Source organism: Dendrobates tinctorius, unplaced genomic scaffold (genome assembly GCF_039654945.1).
Source record: "Dendrobates tinctorius isolate UK_male_01 unplaced genomic scaffold, ASM3965494v1 ptg000022l, whole genome shotgun sequence".
NCBI lineage: Eukaryota > Metazoa > Chordata > Amphibia > Anura > Dendrobatidae > Dendrobates > Dendrobates tinctorius.
The window spans coordinates 18316829-18333777 of NW_027361690.1; the positions used below are offsets into that span (position 1 = coordinate 18316829).

At 50.3% G+C, this 16949-nt stretch overlaps 1 protein-coding gene across 1 annotated transcript in view; it reads right to left on the reverse strand.

Moving 5' to 3' along the window:
* The window catches only part of MYEF2 (myelin expression factor 2), a 34294-nt gene extending 24130 nt beyond the window's left edge, over positions 1–10164 (reverse strand). Inside the window, exon 1 of the mRNA XM_073568453.1 lies at positions 9927–10164. Within this exon, the coding sequence (XP_073424554.1) occupies positions 9927–10051 (125 nt within the window). The 5' untranslated portion in view covers positions 10052–10164. The remainder of the gene's footprint in view (positions 1–9926) is intronic.
* Between the last annotated feature and the right edge of the window lie 6785 nt (positions 10165–16949).

A 16949-nucleotide genomic window follows, 5' to 3' on the forward strand; every position in this document is an offset into this window, starting at 1 on the left:
GCTCAGAAGGGAAGGAGCGCGATTTTGGAATGCAGACTGATGGGATGTTCTGCGGGCATCATGTTGCGTTTGCAGAGCCCCTGATGTGCCTAAACAGTAGAAACCCCCACAAGTGACCCCATTTTGGAAACTAGACCCCCCAAGGAGCTTATCTAGATGTGTAGTGAGCACTTTGAACCCCCAAGTGCTTCACAGAAGTTTATAAACGCAGCGCCATGAAAATAAATCATTTTTTTCCACAAAAATGATTTTTTAGCCCGCTATTTTTTATTTTCACAAGAGTAACAGGATAAATTGGACCCCTAAAGTTGCTGTTCAGTTTGTCCTGAGTACGCTGGCACCCCATGTGTGGGGGGGAACCACTGTTTGGGCGCACGGCAGGGCTCAGAAGGGAAGGAGCGCCATTTGACTTTTTGAATGGAAAATTAGCTCCAATCGTTAGCGGACACCATGTCGTGTTTGGAGGGGCCCTGTCTGCCTACACTTTGGAGCTCCCCCCCAAATCACCCCATTTTGGAAACTAGACCCCCTAAGGCAGTTCTCTAGATGCATAGTGAGCACTTTGAACCCACAGGTGCTTTACAGAAGTGTATAGCGCAGAGCTGTGAAAATAAAAATTTTTTTTTTCCCCTCAAAAAATGATTTTTTAGCCCGCTATTTATTTTTCACAATAGTAACAGGAGAAATTGGACCCCAAATGTTGTCCAGTTTGTCCTGAGTACGCTGGTACCCAATATGTGGGGAGGGACCACTGTTTGGGCACACGTCGGGGGCTCGGAAGCGAAGTAGTGACGTTTTGAAATACCGACTTGATGGAATGGTCTGTGGGCGTCGTGTTACGTTTGCAGAGCCTCTGATGTGCCTAAACAGTGGAAACCCCCCACAAGTGACCCCATTTTGGAAACTAGACCACCCAAGGAACTTATCTAGATGTGTGATGAGCACTTTGAACCCCCAAGTGCTTCACCGAAGTTTATAAGTCAGAAACGTGAAAATAAAAAAGTCATTTTTTTTTTTTTTTTCCACAAAAATCATTTTTTTAGCCCCCAATTTTTTATTTTCCCAAGGGTAACAGGAGAAATTAGACCCCCAAAGTTGTTGTGCAATTTTTCCTGAGTACGCTGATACCCCATATGTGGGGGTAAACCACTGTTTGGGCACACGTCGGGGCTCGGAATGGAGGGAGTGCTGTTTGACATTTTGAACGCAAAATTGGCTGGAATAAATCGTGGCGCCATGTCGCGTTCGGAGACCCCGTGATGTGCCTAAACAGTGGAAACCCCTCAATTCTAACTCCAACCCCAACACACCCCTAACCCAACACCAATAATAACCCCAACCACAACCATAACGCCAACACACCCCTAAACCTAATACCAACTCTAACCCTAACTACAAGCCTAACCCCCAATCCCAGCCCCTGCCCCAACCCTAAATGGAAAAAAAAATATTTCTTTTATTTTATTATTTGCGCCTGGCTATGGGGGTGATAAAAGGTGGGGTGTATTTACTTTTTTTTTTTCCATTTTGATCACTGTGAGAGTGTATCACAGTGATCAAAATGAAAAGTTAACAGGCAGCCAGCAAATTCATGGGCGCCGCCATCTTGGACAATGGCAGGCGCACTGCGCATGCGCCCGCCATTTTGCAAGATGGCGGCGCCCATGATCCGGACGGCGGGACGCCGGGAGCACCATTGGAGGTCCCGGGGGGGAAATCGGAAGGTGGGAGGGAGCGATAGGAAGGGGGAGCACATGATGACGGCGGCGGCCAATCACTGCCGTCCATCGGTGGCGGGGGCCGATCGGTGTCCAGCCATGTACGATGCTATTGCAGCATCAGCCATGGCTGGATTGTAATATTTCACCAAATTTCATTGGTGAAATATTGCAAATCGCTCTGATTGGCTGTTAAAAGTGAAACAGCCAATCAGAGCGATCGTAGGCACATGGGGGCTAAGCTACGCCCCCTGGGATTAACTGTAGCGTGTCCTCTGTGTGCGCGAGTCGGGTGACCTTTCAGTGACCCCAGTCACCCGACCCGCAGGGGGGCTATTTATAGCATGACGCCTACGTAGGCGTCATGGGTCGTGAAGGGGTTAACCCCTTCACGACCCAGCCTATTATAACCTTAATGACCTGGCCATTTTTAGCAATTCTGACCGGTGTCCCTTTATGAGGTAATAACTCAGGAACGCTTCAACGCATCATAGCGATTCTGAGATTGTTTTTTTGTGACATATTGGGCTTCATGTTAGTGGTAAATTTAAGTCAATAAATTTTGCGCTTATTTGTGAAAAAAAAAAAAACCCGGAAATTTGGCAAAAATTGAAACTTTTGCAATTTTCCAAATTTTGCGTTTTTATCCTGTTAAACCAGAGAGGTATGTGACACAAAATAGTTAAACAACATTTCCCACATGTCTATTTTACATCAGCACAATTTTGGAGACAAAATTTTCTTTTGTTAGGAAGTTATAAGGGTTAAAAGTTGACCAGCGATTTCTCATTTTTACAACAAAATTTACAAAACTATTTTTTTTTTTTTTTTTTTTTAGGGACCACCTCACATTTGAAGTCAGTTTGAGGGGTCAATATGGCTGAAAACACCCAAAAGTGACACCATTCTAAAAACAGCACCCCTCAAGCTGATCAAAACCACATTCAAGAAGTTTATGAACCCTTCAGGTGCTTCACAGCAGCAACATGGAAGGAAAAAATGAACATTTAACTTTTTAGTCACAAAAATGATCTTTTGGCAACAATTTTTTTTATTTTCCCAAAGGTAAAAGGAGAAAGTGGACTCCAAAAGTTGTTGTCCAATTTGTCCTGAGTACACTATAAACCACATATGTTGAGTGCACGGCAGGACTTGGAAGAGAAGGAGCGCCATTTGACTTTTTGAATGGAAAATTAGCGCCAATCCTTAGCGGACACCATGTCGTGTTTGGAGAGCCCCTGTGTGCCTAAACATTGGAGCTCCCCCACAACTGACGCCATAAGGAACTTATCTAGATGCATAGTGAGCACTTTGAACCCCCAGGTGCTTCACAAATTGATCCGTAAAAATTAAGTACTTTATTTTTTTTTTTTCTTCTTCACACAAAAATTTGATTTTAGCCTCAATTTTTTCATTTTCACATGGGCAACAGGATAAAATGGATCCTAAAATGTGTTGGGCAGTTTCTTCTGAGTACACCGATACCTCATATGTAGTCATAAACCACTGTTTGGGCGCACGGCAGGGCTCAGAAGGGAAGGAGCGACATTTGACCTTTTGAAAGGAAAATTAGCGCCAATCATTAGCAGACACCATTTTGAGTATGGAGAGCCCCTGTGTGCCTAAACATTGGAGCCCCCGCACAAGTGACCCTATTTTGGAAACTAAATCCCCAAGTGCTTCACAGAAGTTTGTAACGCAGAGCCGTGAAGAAAAAAAAAATAATCTTTTTTTCCCCCTCAAAAAAAAATAAAAAATAAATCATTTTTTGGCTCGCAAATTTTTATTTTCACAAGGGTAACAGGAGAAATTGGACCCCAAAAGATGTCCAGTTTGTCCTCCTGAGGACGCTGGTACCCCATATGTGGGGGTGAACCACTGTTTGGGCACACGTCGTGACTCGGAAGGGAGGGAGCACCGTTTGACTTTTCGAACGCAAAATTGGCTGGAAACAATGGTAGTGCCATGTCGCGTTTTCAGACACCCTGATGTGCCTAAATAGTAGAAACCCCTCAATTCTAAGGCCTCTTTCACACATCAGGTTTTCACCGTCAGGCGCGATCCGGCGCTTTTGACAGAAACCGGATCCGGCGAAATGCAATGCCGGATCCGGTTTCCCCCCCCATTGACTTGCATTTTCGCCGGATGGCCATGCGTTTCATCCGGTTTTCGCCGGATCCGGCAATGTGTCGCGATCCAGCGTCTGGAAAAATCGTCTACTGTAACGTTTTTTGTCTCCGGCGAAAAAGCCGGACACGCCGGATCCGGCGCGTCCGGCTTTTTCACACAATGAAAGCCTATGAGCGCCGCAATGCGCCGGATCCGGTTTTTTGGTCTGAGCATGCTCAGTAGCTCTGCCCACAGGAGATATATAAAAGCAAGACAATGGGACCCTCAGCCACACCCAACATGCCACCCAAGCCAAGAACCAGGAGAAGGCAGCAGACATCTGCAGCAGCAGCACCATCAGCACCACCCCAAATGGAGCAGCAAATGGAACATGCTGAGGGGAGTCCAGCAGCAGATGAGAGACGGTAATTATCAAATCCCCCATTCCTCCAAACTAGGGTCATGGAATATCAAGATATTCATTGGCCCTTTGTTTCTCTTTATTCAACAGCCGCCAAAGAGATGCAGCAGCAGCAGCAGCAGAAATGGCATCACTGGCAGCAGCAATACCCACAGCCATGGAGTCTGGCCATCAACAGGCCAGCACATCTTCTTCTGGGAGCCCTCCCTCGCATCGTCAGCGTTTGACGGTAAGTTTTTATTTCCAAAATCCATCATCTCTGTAATATATGTCTATTCATTGCCTTTTATTTCAAAACAGGAATCACAAGATGAAGAGGAGCTCCCAGAAGAAGAAGGAAGGGGTGGACAGACACCTGGAGTGGGCTCACAATTTGTAAGTTTTTTGCATCAAACGCAGAAACACAACATCACACTACACACAACACATAGAAAACAATGTTCTGCAGACAACACACAGCAAACAAATGCCTACATCCAAAGACATAACATTTTTTGTTTTCTTCTCTAGTCTTCCCAATCTGGTGCTCGGCCAAGAGGTCCTCGCAGTGCCTCCCAGGGTCGTCGGCGACAGCAACGCGGCGGTCACCAGCGTGTAAGTATAAATATTTTTGCATTTTTTTTTGCACTTTTTATTTCATTTCTTTTGTGGAGGCTAATTATGTAATTTTTGTCTTTTTCTTTAACAGCCTTCACAGCGTGCTCCCGACTCGGACGGTGAGGATGGAGGGATTGATGTGGACCGCCTCATCGATCTCGTCAGAGAAAGGGAGCCGCTCTGGAATATGGCTGACCGCCGCCACGCTGACCTGATCGTTACCCGACGACTCTGGGAGGAAATCTGTTCTCTCCTTGTGGGCCGCTGGGAGGACCTCGAAGCTCGGGCCCAGATTAAAGAGCGTAAGTATATACAGTACCGGTTGCTTGATGTAAACCAGTGTTTCCCGAACTCCAGTCCTCGTGGTCCCCATGGATCATGTGTTCAGGATTTCTATTTACTATGGAAATCCAGAAAACATGACCCCTGTGGACCATGAGGACTGGAGTTTGTGAAACACTGATGTTGTATACTAACCACTCCTTTCTCGTTTCAGGGAACAGAATTGTGAATCGGTGGCGGTCTGTGAGGGATCGTTTCAAGAAGGAGTTCAATAAAGAGATGCGGGCCCCGAGTGGATCTGGAGGACGCAGGAGCAAGTACAAGTACGCACAAGCCCTGTCGTTCCTCCGGGAAACAATGCTCACCAGAAGGTAAATATTACACACCACATGTGATAAAAATGTTAGATGTAACTTTTTTTTTTTCAGCCAGGGCCATACCATGTCAGTATTTTAATTGTTTTTTTTTCTCTTTATTACACAGCACGGTGAGCAGCACTCGGGAGCCTGCACGATTGGACCCTTCTGAGGCGATCCCTGAGGAGACCGGCACCGAGGGACACTTCGACCGCCCCGGTACATCTGCACCTTCCCAGCCTTCCCACACATTCGACCCATCTGTCCCATCCACCAGCACAGGAGCATCGTGGCCGCCTACATTACATGAAGCCGCTGGTGAGGAGATCGCTTTCCCTTTACCCCACCCTTCTGCCCCTACCACCTCTAGTACACCTGCGGGTACTGGGCGGCAGCGGCAGAGGGGTCAGGAAAAGAGTTATGCGCAAGAGTTCTTGCATCAGAATGCATCTTTCCAGAACTGTCTCAAAGTCTTGTCAGAGCAAATCTCCGCAGGCTTTCAGCAGATCAACTCCAGCATTCTGGAGGTGAAGACACTTCTGCAAACCATGCATTCAGAAGCAAGATCTTCGCCAAACCACACCTTTTTCAGGTCTGTTGTGGAGCGCATGGCAACACTATCTCCTACCCAGCAGATGCATGTAATGCATTCGTGCCACGGTGCTCTACAGCAGGTTACCTCCCAACCTCCACCTCCCACCACTGTAGTTCCTCCACCTGCACCCCCTCCAGCCACTTTCCATCCTCCCCCTCCTATTACATCTGCACCCCCTCCAGCCACTTTCCATCCTCCCCCTATTACATCTGCACCCCCTCCAGCCACTTTCCATCCTCCCCCTCCTATTACATACCAGCAACCTCACCAGTACCAGCAACCTCCCCAGTACCAGACATCTCCCCACTTCCAGCAACCTGCCCCGTACCAAACTCCTTCCCCGTACCAAACTCCTTCCCCGTACAACTTTCCATCAACATCATCTGCTCCTACAGTCCCTGCCCAACACTCCACCGCCCACCACCTCTTCTGCCTCCCACATGTCCACCCATTCTGTAGCTTTTTCCACACCTTCACCTCTAACTGTTCCTTCCCCACCACGATCCCAGTCCTCTCTCCACACACCCAGTGTCGAAGTGTCCCGCAGCCCCTCCAGCAGTATTTCCACCACACAGTACACAGATTTGTAATGTGTGTTTTTTGTAATAAAAATGCCCATTGGGTTTAAAACCTTTATTAAAAAAGTTTTTTGCACTTTAAAAACATTTTACAAAAACAAAAAAAAAAAAAAAATTTAAATAAAAGTTAAATTATCGTTTCACAATGGTTGTCTGTCATTTCTTTCTGCGGCGAACTATGTTTTAAAAAAAGGTTAAATACAGGGTATTTCAAAGGTAAAAAGGTATTCAAAACCAGGTATATAACTGTGGGTAAATTTTAGCTTTTTGCCACAGTTGTGTTCCTGGTTGTGTTTGAAGCAAAGTATTTCACCTAAAAAGTTGTGTTTATTGTTGGTGATTTCCTACCAATGTACACAACTTTTGTTAAAAGGTGAAATACTTTGCATAAAACACAACCAGGTACACCACTGTGGCCTAAAGGTAAAAATAGTAAGACCATGACAAGATAGCCAACTTTGGTTGGCAAAGGTATATACTGTTGGTCCAGAAGGTACACAAGTTTAGGGCACAAATCTTTCACACTCTGTCATCCCAGTGTACTCTGCCTTGAGGTGACAAAGTATAGTGGAAAATTGTCCCTGAAACCGTCACAGAACTTCTAGTGGTAATATTTCCAATGACAACATCCATCTTCGCCAGTAACTTGCTCTTCTCTCCAACCTGCACTTTCTTCTCTACAACCTGTCAAAGAAGGGCTGTAGGAACATGCTATATCTAGTTTTCCAGTAGCCAATCCCGTTCGGAAGGCCACAAGGGTCAATTTTAAAAACCGGATCCGGCGTAATCCGTCGAAAAACGGATGAACCGGATGAGACGGATCCGGTTTTGTCTATCAAGAACAAGACGGATCCGGCAGAAAACCGGATCCGGCACTTCAGGTTTTACAAAACATTTGCCGGATCCGGCATTCCGGCACGACGCCGGATCGCGCCTGACGCCGAAAACCTGATGTGTGAAAGTAGCCTAACTCAACCCTAACCCCAATGCACCCCTTACCCTAACCACAAGCCTAACCATAATCCCAACACACCCCTAACCTCAACCCTAATTCCAAACCCAAGCGGGAGAAAAAAAAAAAAAAAAAAAATGTCTTTATTTTATTATTTGTCCCTACCTATGGGGGTGATAAACGGGGGTTTATTTACATTTTATTTTTATTTTCATCACTGATCAAAATATACTTGAATGAATCTGCCAGTCGGCAGATTCTGCGGGCGCGCTGCGCATGCGCCCTCCATTTTGGAAGATGGCGGCACCCATAATGGAAGACGGAGGGACACCGGGAGTCGGGAGTGAAATCGGAAAGCGCGCCGTCAGTCGGTGGTGGTGGATTGTCGGATCTAGGTCTCCAGCCGTGGCTGATGCTACTGCTAAGCCACTACCCGGGGTGCAGTACAAAGCCCCCTGTACCTGCAGGTCGAGTGAACTTTCAGTGACCCCGGTCACCCGACCCGCAGGGACACGATCCCCCCATGACATAGCATATGCGTCACAGGTCGGATTGGCACCGACTTTCATGACACATACGCTGTCACAGGTCGGGAAGGAGTTAAGGGAACCTGTCATCAGAAACACCACAGTTAATTGAAGATATGTGGCTAACAGCATTATTATACTGTCTGGCGCCTGAACATAACCAAACGCAGCAGGGAGAAAATGAACTTTAGTCTCCCTGGCAGCATTCGATTCTCAGTCATGGAGGCTGTGCCGGTTCAGTCACATTTCTGAGAATAGAGCGGCTGCTTTAACTGCGCCCCGGCCATGAATGACTCTGGCTCTACATTAGGGCCCAGCTGTCAAACAGGGGTACAGTTACAGTGGTGTCTCTGCATTCTGAAGAGCAGTGACAAACGGCGTCACCATCCCAGCTGCGTGCAGATGCCGGACAGCATATCTTTATTAACCTGCAGATTAATGGCGTCATTTCTGGCGACGGGTTCCTTTTAAATGACAATGGCTGTATATTTAGTTTCACTGTCCTGCTGCCAAGAAAGTTTGGAGCCAATCAAATGCCTCACTGATTGTACTGCATGTTTATTTCACAGTGCAGTATAAGCATATATATTTAAAAAAAACACAGCCATGTTCTTCACTCCCCCTGCACAGGTCCACTGCTATCCATGGCTGGTATTGGCATCATGAATTACCTATCACAGTTACTGGCTGCAGCAGTGTTGGCTCAACATCAGCACAGCAGACAATAAAAGAACTGCAAAATGCAGCAGACTCTACAATGGACCGGGGTGAAGAGTCAAGAAGTTTTTTTTTGTTAAAAGCAAACTGCAGATGAGGGGGGGGGGGGGTCCTGTAGGGTTCAAACCAAAACTCCCAACGATCTGTAATCGCCAGTTTTACAGTGGTGTTCCACCTGTTGATGTGATTGGGAACAGAGCTGCAGTACATTAGAACAGGCACAATAGTCATGCTGTTGTGTCTGTGTAATGCTCATTCACATGTCCACATTTAAACACGCATGTTACAAAGATTTGTGCTTATGTTAGTGTTTGGTACATGTATCCATTGATTCTATCAGTGTGTTCTTTCAAGGATGGATAACTACAAAGCTTCTCCCATATTTTGAAGTGTTAATCTAGGACAGCACATTGTACAGCGCATGGATGGCATCAGTGTGGAATCATATTTTTTACAGACCCACAGACTTGCATTTGTCGTTTTCATCTGCGATACTGGAGATACCGAGGATTCTGTTTGGATGACGCAGACACGCTTCAACCACACGAAGCAAGCAGGAGGGTAGCGATCATAAGTTGGGAGGCGCCGGACCTAGAAAAACGACACCCCTCAGACCGGAGCGCCCTGCAGGCAAGTATAATAAGTTATTTTCCGACTGGGGGCAGATATACAGCATTATAGAATGATGCATATCAGCCCTGAAAGGGGATGGCTTTCGGCCAAAACTGGGGACAGGTGCCCTTTAAAGGGAATCTGTCAGCCTTTTTTTTGGGACTATGAGCTGCCGGCATCGACATCATGGGCTTACCTACAGCAATCGGTAATGCTGTAGATAAGCCTCCGACGTAACCTAAAACATAAGAAAAAGGAGTTCTATTATACTCACCCCAGTCACTACAATACAGAGAAGACAATGACTACAGCTGGGTCACCCCTGAATGGGACACTGGCAAAGACACATCCGGCACAAACGTGAGGTAAAAATACCCCAGTTACTGCCTGCCCGCCACACGGCCGCGCCTGCCTCCCCAACCCCTCACGGCGGCCATTTCCTTCACAGATGGCGGCACCTACTTCTTCATCCCATTGGAAGGGCTCTCCTCCGCCATGCTCGCGTCACACTGATCATCGCACAGGCTGTTGTTCTCGCTTCCGTTGTTCAGCGCGTCCTGGGAGTCATGCTGGTCGAGTTCCGCCATTCTCTCGCTGGTGCAGGCCTACCACACGGTGCCACAGTCGACGAAGAAAGATTCAAAAGGCCGCAACGCCTCTTCTTCACCAAGTGCGCAATCAATGCGAGTTCTCGCGAGAACGCACGCCCCGCCCACGGAATGTCCTCACACAACTTTATTGTCCACGGACAGTAATAGAACAATAGATGGAAATGAAGACGTGAGCGGGCGTTGGTCTACCGAGGCGGCAACGGCCTCCAGTCCCTACCCGCATCATGTACTCTGCTCTCAGCGCCATGTATTATGTCTAGGCCCTGTACTCCCCTCTCTGCGCCATGTAATCAGTACTGCCTGCGCCATTTACTCTGCTCTCTGGGCCTTGTGCTCCCCTCCCTGCACCATGTATTCTGATCTGTAGGCCGTGTACTCTGCTCTCTGAATGCACCAAGTACTCTACTCTATGGGCCGTGTACTCTGCTCTCTGAATGCACCAAGTACTCTGCTCTCTGGGCCGTGTACTCTGCTCTCTGAATGCACCAAGTACTCTGCTCTCTGGGCCGTGTACTGCCCTCCCTGCACCATGTATTCTGATCTGTAGGCCGTGTGCACTGCTCTCTGCCTGCACCGTGTACTCTGCTCTCTGCACCATGTGCTGTGCTCTCTGGGCCGTGTGCTCTGCTCTCTGCCTGCACCATGTGTTCTGATCTGTAGGCCGTGTGCTCTGCTCTCTGATTGCACCAAGTACTCTGCTCTCTGAATGCACCAAGTACTTTGCTCTCTGGGCCGTGTACTCCCCTCCCTGCACCATGTATTCTGATCTGTAGGCCATGTGCTCTGCTCTCTGAATGCACCGTATGCTCTGCTCTCTGGGCCGTGTACTCCCCTCCCTGCCTGCACCATGTATTCTGATCTGTAGGCCGTGTACTCTGCTCTCTGAATGCACCAAGTACTCTGCTCCCTGCCTGCACCATGTGTTCTGATCTGTAGGCAGTGTGCTCTGCTCTCTGGGCCGTGTACTCCCCTCCCTGCCTGCACCATGTATTCTGATCTGTAGGCCGTGTACTCTGCTCTCTGCCTGCACCATGTGCTCTGCTCTCTGGGCCGTGTACTCTACGTGTGACTTTTACTCTGCTCTCTGGGCCGTGTATTCCCCTCCCTGCCTGCACCATGTATTCTGATCTGTAGGCCGTGTACTCTGCTCTCTGAATGCACCAAATACTCTGCTCCCTGCCTGCACCATGTGTTCTGATCTGTAGGCAGTGTGCTCTGCTCTCTGGGCCGTGTACTCCCCTCCCTGCCTGCCCCATGTATTCTGATCTGTAGGCCGTGTACTCTGCTCTCTTAATGCACCAAGTACTCTGCTCTCTGGGCCGTGTACTCTACCTGTGCCTTGTACTTTGCTCTCTGGGCCGTGTACTCTGCTCTCTGAATGCACCAAGTACTCTGCTCTTTGGGCCGTGTACTCTGCTCTCTGAATGCACCAAGTACTCTGCTCTCTGGGCTGTGTACCCTACCTGTGCCTTGTACTCTGCTCTCTAGGCCGTGTGCTTCCCTCCCTGCCTGCACCATGTGTTCTGCTCTCTGGGCCATGTGCTCCCCTCCCTGCCTGAACCATGTATTCTGATCTGTAGGCCGTGTACTCTGCTCTCTGAATGCACCAAGTACTCTGCTCTCTGGGCCGTGTACTCTGTTCTCTGAATGCACCAAGTACTCTGCTCTCTGCCTGCGCTGTGTACTCTGCTCTCTGAATGCACCAAATACTCTGCTCTCTGGGCCGTGTACTCTGCTCTCTGGGCCGTGTACTCTGCTCTCTGAATGCACCAAGTACTCTGCTCTCTGGGCCGTGTACTCTACCTGTGCCTTGTACTCTGCTCTCTGGGCCGTGTGCTTCCCTCCCTGCCTGCACCATGTGCTCTGATCTGTAGGCCGTGTGCTCTGCTCTCTGGGCCGTGTGCTCCCCTCCCTGCCTGCACCATGTATTCTGATCTGTAGGCCGTGTACTCTGCTGTCTGAATGCACCAAGTACCCTGCTCTCTGGGCCGTGTACTCTGCTCTCTGAATGCACCAAGTACCCTGCTCTCTGGGCCGTGTACTCTGCTCTGTGCTTGCACCATGTGCTCTGCTCTCTGGGCCGTGTACTCCCCTCCCTGCACCATGTATTCTGATCTGTAGGCCATGTGCTCTGCTCTCTGAATGCACCAAGTACTCTGCTCCCTGCCTGCACCATGTGTTCTGATCTGTAGGCAGTGTGCTCTGCTCTCTGGGCCGTGTACTCCCCTCCCTGCCTGCACCATGTATTCTGATCTGTAGGCCGTGTACTCTGCTCTCTGAATGCACCAAGTACTCTGCTCTCTGGGCCGTGTACTCTGTTCTCTGAATGCACCAAATACTCTGCTCTCTGAGCCGTGTGCTCCCCTCCCTGCCTGCACCATGTATTCTGATCTGTAGGCCGTGTACTCTGCTCTCTGAATGCACCAAGTACTCTGCTCTGTGGGCCTTGTACTCTACCTGTGCCTTGTACTCTGCTCTCTGGGCCGTGTACTCCCCTCCCTGCCTGCACCATGTATTCTGATCTGTAGGCCGTGTACTCTGCTCTCTGAATGCACCAGGTACTCTGCTCCCTGCCTGCACCATGTGTTCTGATCTGTAGGCCGTGTGCTCTGCTCTCTGGGCCGTGTACTCCCCTCCCTGCCTGCACCATGTATTCTGATCTGTAGGCCGTGTACTCTGCTCTCTGAATGCACCAAGTACTCTGCTCTGTGGGCCTTGTACTCTACCTGTGCCTTGTACTCTGCTCTCTGGGCCGTGTACTCCCCTCCCTGCCTGCACCATGTATTCTGATCTGTAGGCCGTGTACTCTGCTCTCTGAATGCACCAAGTACTCTGCTCTCTGGTTCGTGTACTCTGCTCTCTGAATGCACCAAGTACTCTGCTCTCTGGGCTGTGTACTCTACCTGTGCCTTATACTCTGCTCTCTGGGCCGTGTACTCCCCTCCCTGCCTGCACCATGTATTCTGATCTGTAGGCCGTGTACTCTGCTGTCTGAATGCACCAAGTACTCTGCTCTCTGGGCCGTGTACTCTGTTCTCTGAATGCACCAAGTACTCTGCTCCCTGCCTGCACCATGTGTTCTGATCTGTAGGCAGTGTGCTCTGCTCTCTGGGCCGTGTACTCCCCTCCCTGCCTGCACCATGTATTCTGATCTGTAGGCCGTGTACTCTGCTCTCTGAATGCACCAAGTACTCTGCTCTCTGGGCCGTGTACTCTGTTCTCTGAATGCACCAAGTACTCTGCTATCTGCCTGCGCTGTGTACTCTGCTCTCTGCCTGCACCATGTGCTCTGCTCTCTGGGCCGTGTACTCTACCTGTGCCTTGTACTCTGCTCTCTGGGCCGTGTACTCCCCTCCCTGCCTGCACAATGTATTCTGATCTGTAGGCCGTGTACTCTGCTCTCTGAATGCACCAAGTACTCTGCTCTCTGGGCTGTGTACTTTGCTCTCTGAATGCACCAAATACTCTGCTCTCTGAGCCGTGTGCTCCCCTCCCTGCCTGCACCATGTATTCTGATCTGTAGGCCGTGTAATCTGCTCTCTGAATGCACCAGGTACTCTGCTCCCTGCCTGCACCCTGTGTTCTGATCTGGAGGCAGTGTGCTCTACTCTCTGGGCCGTGTACTCCCCTCCCTGCCTGCACCATGTATTCTGATCTGTAGGCCGTGTACTCTGCTCTCTGAATGCACCAAGTACTCTGCTCTGTGGGCCTTGCACTCTACCTGTGCCTTGTACTCTGCTCTCTGGGCCGTGTACTCCCCTCCCTGCCTGCACCATGTATTCTGATCTGTAGGCCGTGTACTCTGCTCTCTGAATGCACCAAGTACTCTGCTCTCTGAATGCACCAAATACTCTGCTCCCTGCCTGCACCATGTGTTCTGATCTGTAGGCAGTGTGCTCTGCTCTCTGGGCCGTGTACTCCCCTCCCTGCCTGCCCCATGTATTCTGATCTGTAGGCCGTGTACTCTGCTCTCTTAATGCACCAAGTACTCTGCTCTCTGGGCCGTGTACTCTACCTGTGCCTTGTACTTTGCTCTCTGGGCCGTGTACTCTGCTCTCTGAATGCACCAAGTACTCTGCTCTTTGGGCCGTGTACTCTGCTCTCTGAATGCACCAAGTACTCTGCTCTCTGGGCTGTGTACCCTACCTGTGCCTTGTACTCTGCTCTCTAGGCCGTGTGCTTCCCTCCCTGCCTGCACCATGTGTTCTGATCTGTAGGCCGTGTGCTCTGCTCTCTGGGCCATGTGCTCCCCTCCCTGCCTGCACCATGTATTCTGATCTGTAGGCCGTGTACTCTGCTCTCTGAATGCACCAAGTACTCTGCTCTCTGGGCCGTGTACTCTGCTCTCTGAATGCACCAATCACTCTGCTCTCTGGGCCGTGTACTCTGCTCTCTGAATGCACCAAGTACTCTGCTCTCTGGGCCGTGTACTCTACCTGTGCCTTGTACTCTGCTCTCTGGGCCGTGTGCTTCCCTCCCTGCCTGCACCATGTGTTCTGATCTGTAGGCCGTGTGCTCTGCTCTCTGGGCCGTGTGCTCCCCTCCCTGCCTGCACCATGTATTCTGATCTGTAGGCCGTGTACTCTGCTCTCTGAATGCACCAAGTACCCTGCTCTCTGGGCCGTGTACTCTGCTCTGTGCTTGCACCATGTGCTCTGCTCTCTGGGCCGTGTACTCCCCTCCCTGCACCATGTATTCTGATCTGTAGGCCATGTGCTCTGCTCTCTGAATGCACCAAGTACTCTGCTCCCTGCCTGCACCATGTGTTCTGATCTGTAGGCAGTGTGCTCTGCTCTCTGATTGCACCAAGTACTCTGCTCTCTGAATGCACCAAGTACTTTGCTCTCTGGGCCGTGTACTCCCCTCCCTGCACCATGTATTCTGATCTGTAGGCCATGTGCTCTGCTCTCTGAATGCACCGTATGCTCTGCTCTCTGAGCCGTGTGCTAGGGCCCCTCCCTGCCTGCACCATGTATTCTGATCTGTAGGCCGTGTACTCTGCTCTCTGAATGCACCAAGTACTCTGCTCCCTGCCTGCACCATGTGTTCTGATCTGTAGGCAGTGTGCTCTGCTCTCTGGGCCGTGTACTCCCCTCCCTGCCTGCACCATGTATTCTGATCTGTAGGCCGTGTACTCTGCTCTCTGCCTGCACCATGTGCTCTGCTCTCTGGGCCGTGTACTCTGCGTGTGACTTTTACTCTGCTCTCTGGGCCGTGTATTCCCCTCCCTGCCTGCACCATGTATTCTGATCTGTAGGCCGTGTACTCTGCTCTCTGAATGCACCAAGTACTCTGCTCTCTGAATGCACCAAATACTCTGCTCCCTGCCTGCACCATGTGTTCTGATCTGTAGGCAGTGTGCTCTGCTCTCTGGGCCGTGTACTCCCCTCCCTGCCTGCCCCATGTATTCTGATCTGTAGGCCGTGTACTCTGCTCTCTTAATGCACCAAGTACTCTGCTCTCTGGGCCGTGTACTCTACCTGTGCCTTGTACTTTGCTCTCTGGGCCGTGTACTCTGCTCTCTGAATGCACCAAGTACTCTGCTCTTTGGGCCGTGTACTCTGCTCTCTGAATGCACCAAGTACTCTGCTCTCTGGGCTGTGTACCCTACCTGTGCCTTGTACTCTGCTCTCTAGGCCGTGTGCTTCCCTCCCTGCCTGCACCATGTGTTCTGATCTGTAGGCCTTGTGCTCTGCTCTCTGGGCCATGTGCTCCCCTCCCTGCCTGAACCATGTATTCTGATCTGTAGGCCGTGTACTCTGCTCTCTGGGCCGTGTACTCTGCTCTTTGGGCCGTGTACTCTGCTCTCTGAATGCACCAAGTACTCTGCTCTCTGGGCTGTGTACCCTACCTGTGCCTTGTACTCTGCTCTCTAGGCCGTGTGCTTCCCTCCCTGCCTGCACCATGTGTTCTGATCTGTAGGCCGTGTGCTTTGCTCTCTGGGCCATGTGCTCCCCTCCCTGCCTGCACCATGTATTCTGATCTGTAGGCCGTGTACTCTGCTCTCTGAATGCACCAAGTACTCTGCTCTCTGGGCCGTGTACTCTGTTCTCTGAATGCACCAAGTACTCTGCTCTCTGCCTGCTCCAAGTACTCTGCTCTCTGGGCCGTGTACTCTGCTCTCTGGGCAGTGTACTCTGCTCTCTGAATGCACCAAGTACTCTGCTCTCTGGGCCGTGTACTCTACCTGTGCCTTGTACTCTGCTCTCTGGGCCGTGTGCTTCCCTCCCTGCCTGCACCATGTGTTCTGATCTGTACGCCGTGTGCTCCCCTCCCTGCCTGCACCATGTATTCTGATCTGTAGGCCGTGTACTCTGCTCTCTGAATGCACCAAGTACCCTGCTCTCTGGGCCGTGTACTCTGCTCTCTGAATGCACCAAGTACCCTGCTCTCTGGGCCGTGTACTCTGCTCTGTGCTTGCACCATGTGCTCTGCTCTCTGGGCCGTGTACTCCCCTCCCTGCACCATGTATTCTGATCTGTAGGCCATGTGCTCTGCTCTCTGGATGCACCAAGTACTCTGCTCCCTGCCTGCACCATGTGTTCTGATCTGTAGGCAGTGTGCTCTGCTCTCTGGGCCGTGTACTCCCCTCCCTGCACCATGTATTCTGATCTGTAGGCCGTGTACTCTGCTCTCTGAATGCACCAAGTACTCTGCTCTCTGGGCCGTGTACTCTGTTCTCTGAATGCACCAAGTACTCTGCTCTCTGCCTGCGCTGTGTACTCTGCTCTCTGCCTGCACCATGTGCTCTGCTCTCTGGGCCGTGTACTCTACCTGTGCCTTGTACTCTGCTCTCTGGGCCGTGTACTTTGCTCTCTGAATGCACCAAATACTCTGCTCTCTGAGCCGTGTGCTCCCCTCCCTGCCTGCACAA